The sequence below is a fragment of the Grampus griseus genome (assembly GCF_964374135.1).
Source record: "Grampus griseus genome assembly, chromosome: 4".
NCBI lineage: Eukaryota > Metazoa > Chordata > Mammalia > Artiodactyla > Delphinidae > Grampus > Grampus griseus.
The window spans coordinates 81128394-81133348 of NC_138997.1; the positions used below are offsets into that span (position 1 = coordinate 81128394).

Genomic DNA, 4955 nt, shown 5'->3' on the forward strand with positions numbered 1-4955 from the left:
AAATTCTATCTGTTCTATTCACTGTTATATCCTCAGTGGCTAGAAAAAGTGCCTGGCAGAGTAGGTACTCAATAAATATCTTGAATAATAATATGAAATTCTTAGTTCTCCAACCACCTCTGTTCTGTGTCTAATCAAACACTTGAAGCCTGGTTCTTCTCTCAAAATCCTCAGAATTCTGCATCCATGAGTTTCTTCATCTATAAAATGTGGGTAATAGTACTTCTCTCCCAGAGTTTTGTGATGGATAAGTGAGATAATATACGTGAAGTGTTTAGTATATCTCTTAGCACCTCAAAACGCTTCAAGAAATGGAAATTGTTTCTATCATTATCCCTATTTGGCAGTGATCCAGATTGCTTTTGCCACCAACCTAAAGACATATGGAGGCACAAGGACAGGAACCATCATGTTTATTTCCGTGTTTTGGACTTTCTATACACATGGCTAAGTGTTATTGAAAGTCAGATATTCACTCAAGAGACTCTCTATGTTCACAAATACAAAGTTGAAGAAAAACTTCATGGCATTAATTCAGGGGCCCACAGCATTCAGTGATGAAGAATTACTTTCACTGAGAACTTATGTCCACACAAAAACCTGTACACAGATATTTATAGCAGCTTTATTCATAATTGCTAAAACTTGGAAGCAACCAAGATGTCCTTCAGTAGGTGAATGGATAAACTGGGGTACATCCAGACAATGAAATATTATTCAGTGCTAAAAAGAAATGAACGATCAAGCCATGCAAAGACATGGAAGAAACCTAAGTGCATATTACTATGAGAAAGGAGCCAATCTGAAAAAGGAACATACTGTATGATTCCAACTATATGTCATTCTAGAAAAGGCAAAACAATGGAGACAATAAAAAGACAAGTGGTTGGGCTTCCCTGGTGGCGCAGTGGTTGAGAGTCTGCCTGCCAATGCAGCGGACACGGGTTCGAGCCCTGGTCCGGGAAGATCCCACATGCCGCGGAGCAACTGGGCCCATGAGCCACAACTACTGAGCCTGCGCGTCTGAAGCCTGTGCTCCGCAACAAGAGAGGCGGCGATAGTGAGAGGCCCGCGCACCACGATGAAGAGTGGCCCCCGCTTGCCACAACTAGAGAAAGCCCTCGCACAGAAACGAAGACCCAACACAGCCAAAAATAAATAAATAAATTTATTTAAAAAAAAAAAAAGACACGTGGTTGCCAGCGGTTGTGGGGTGGGCGGAGGATGAATTGGCATAGAGGATTTTTAGGGAAATGAAAATACTCTGTATGATACCATAATGATGAATACACGTCATCATGTATCCATAATGTATCCAAACCCTTAGAATGTACAACACCAAGAGTGAATGATAGCATAAACTATGGACTTTGCATGATTATGAGGAGTCAATGTAGGTCCATCCGTTGTAACAAATGCACCACTCCAGTGTGTGTGTTGATAATGGGGGAGACTGTGCATGTGTGGAGGCAGGAGGGATATGGAAAATCTCTGTACCTTCCTTTCAATGTTGCTGTGAATCTTAAACTGCTCTAAAAAAATCTTCATTTTTAAAAATTTCTTTTCATTTTCTTAAAGCTTTCGGGCTATCAAAAGAGGATGTGGCAGGGGGGTGTTGAATATGACCTAGCAACGCAGTTCCTAATTTGAACTGGGTGAGAGGAACTTCTGCCAGCTATTATATATCTATCTCCCTTCTGGGAATCCTGACTTGCCTCAGTGATGGGGGTGTGACACAGTACCTGGCTTGGAAATCTATAAGCCAAGCTCTGAGATCAAGTCAAAGACTCAATAAATGGGTTGGAACCCTAATCCAGATTCTTGGTGAATACAGTCAGATGTTGGCATTAAAAAAAAAAAATCCTACAGGGTTTAACAAATCACATAACCACTTAACATTATATGTTGTCTTTCCAGGATTTGAACTCATCTTCCTCATTCATATGAGGTGATGTGTGAAAAAAGTCATCTGAGGTGAATCAGTGATAAAATCCTCAGAATTACAATGAAACAGATCAGAAGCATTTACGTATTTTGTAGTATTGTTACGTCAGTGCATAGTGGGGCTTCAAAGCTGCCAGAAGAAACAGAATTGACCACCAACTGCTCAAACGCGTCTTTAAGAAAGGTTCCTGAAGACTTGACCCCAACCACAACCGTACTGGATTTGTCCTACAACCTCCTTTTTCAACTCCAGCGTTCAGATTTTCATTCCCTCTCTAAACTGAAAGTTTTGATTCTATGCCATAACAGAATCCAAGAGCTGGATATCAAGACCTTTGAATTCAACAAGGAGTTAAGCTATTTAGATGTGTCTTACAACAGACTGAAGAGTGTAACTTGGTTCTCGCTGGCAGGTCTCAGACATTTAGATCTGTCCTTCAATGACTTTGACACCGTGCCTACCTGCGAGGAGACTGGCAACATGTCACACCTGGAAATCCTAGGTTTGAGTGGGGCAAAAATACAAAAATCAGATTTCCAGAAAATTGCTCACTTGCATCTAAATACTGTCTTCTTAGGATTGAGAACTCTTTCTCATTATGAAGAAGGTAGCCTGCCCATCTTAAACACAACAAAACTTCACATTGTTTTGCCAATGAACACAAATTTCTGGGTTCTTTTGCGTGATGGAATGAAGACTTCAAAAATATTAGAAATTACGAATATAGATGGCAAAAGCCAATTTGCAAGTTACGAAACTCAGCAAAATCTTATTTTAGAGAATGCCAAGACATCCATTCTGTTACTTAATAAAGTTGATTTACTCTGGGATGATCTTCTGCTTATCTTCCAATTTGTTTGGCATACGTCAGTAGAATACTTCCAGATTCAACATGTGACTTTCGGAGGTAAGGTTTATCTTGACCACAATTCATTTGACTACTCGAATACTGTAATGAGAACTATAAAATTGGAGAATGTACATTTCAGAATTTTTAATATCCCACAGGAGAGAGTCTACTTGCTTTTTACCAAAATGGATATAGAAAACCTGACGATATCAGATGCGCAAATGCCTCACATGCTGTTCCCTATCTATCCTACAAGATTCCAATATTTAAATTTTGCTAACAATATCTTAACAGATGACGTGTTTAAAACATCTATCCAACTGCCTCATTTGAAAACTCTCATTTTGAAGGACAATAAATTGGAGACACTTTCCTTGGTGAGTTGCTTTGCCGGCAACACATCCTTGAGGCACTTAGATCTGAGCGAAAATCTGTTACAACATGAAAATGATGAAAATTGCTTGTGGCCAGAAACCTTGATCACCATGAACTTGTCGTCCAACAAATTTGCTGATTCTGTTTTCAGGTGCTTGCCCAGAAATATTCAAATACTTGACTTGAATAATAACAAAATTCAAACTGTCCCTAAAGGCATTATTCACCTGACATCCTTGCGAGAGTTAAATCTTGCATTTAATTTTCTAACTGATCTTCCTGGGTGCAGTCATTTCAGAAGACTCTCAGTTCTGAACGTTGAAATGAACTTAATTCTCAGCCCATCTCTGGAGTTTTTCCAGAGCTGCCAGGAAGTTAAGACTCTAAATGTAGGAAGAAATCCATTCCGATGTACTTGTGAATTAAGAGATTTTATTCAGCTTGAAAAATACTCAGAGGGCATGATGGTTGGGTGGTCAGATTCATACATCTGTGAATACCCTTTGAATCTAAAGGGGACTCCGTTAAAGGATGTTCGTCTTCCTGAAATATCTTGCAACGCAGCTTTGTTGATTGTCACCATTGTGGTTATCATGCTAGTTCTGGGGACGGCTGTGGCCTTCTGCTGCCTCCACTTTGATCTGCCCTGGTATCTCAGGATGCTAGGTCAATGGACACAGACATGGCACAGGGTTAGGAAGACCAGCCAAGAACAGCTCAAGAGAAATATCCAATTCCATGTGTTTATTTCATACAGTGAACATGATTCTGCCTGGGTGAAGTATGAATTGATTCCCAATATAGAGAAAGAAGATAGTTCTGTCCTGATTTGCCTTCATGAGGGAAACTCTGACCCTGGCAAGAGCATTACTGAAGATACCATAAACTGCATTGAGAAAAGTTACAAGTGCATCTTTGTTTTGTCTCCCAACTTTGTCCAGACGGAGTGGTGTCATTATGAACCCTACTTTGCCCACCACAATCTCTTCCGTGAAAATTCTGATTACATAATGCTTATCCTACTGGAACCCATTCCGCTCTACTGTATTCCTACCAGGTATCCTAAGCTGAAAACTCTCATGGAAAAGAAAGCATACTTGGAATGGCCCAAGGATAGGCGTAAGTGTGGCCTTTTTTGGGCAAACCTTCGAGCTGCTATTCGTGTTAATTTATTAGAAACCAGAGAGATGTGTGAACTGCAGACATTCACAGAACTGAATGAAGAGTCTCGAGGTTCTGCAATCTCTCTGATAAGAACAGACTGCCTATAGAGTCCCACCCACCCCTAGGGAAATCGGGACCTGAATATACTGTTAGGATATAAATTGACACAACCTTTATCATGGCAATTTGGCAATATCTATTAAAATGAAAAACTATCATTCCTTCATGTCAGTTCCTTGAAGGAGCTCTAAGAATGTATCCTATAGAAATGCAATTTGCAAAGGTTTATGTCAAGAAGGTATTCATCCTGGCATTGTTTGTAATCATGAAAAATTAAAAACAGCTCAAATGTCCACAAAATAAGGATTGATCTAACAAATTATAGTACATTAATGTAATAGAATATTACACAGGCATTAAAAAATGAGGTAGCTCTATATTTTCTGGTATGGAGAAAGTTAGATTTTGGTTTATACATTGAAATAGGAGTCTAAAGGAATATATACCTGTACATTGGTGTGGTAACAGTGGTTAGGGTCTGGAAGTTTGGGTTACAGGGAGCATTTGGTTTCTATGTTGTATATTTCTGTAATGTTGGAGTTGCTTAGAATGAATCTATAC

General features: G+C 39.4%; 1 protein-coding gene across 1 annotated transcript; it reads left to right on the top strand.

Annotated features, from left to right (window-relative positions):
• Positions 1-2005: 2005 nt before the first annotated feature.
• Positions 2006-4441, top strand: TLR10 (toll like receptor 10; the record flags this gene model as incomplete). Its single annotated transcript, XM_082652963.1, has 1 exon — positions 2006-4441. The coding sequence occupies one exon, from the start codon at positions 2006-2008 to the stop codon at positions 4439-4441; it is 2436 nt and encodes an 811-aa protein (XP_082509089.1).
• Between the last annotated feature and the right edge of the window lie 514 nt (positions 4442-4955).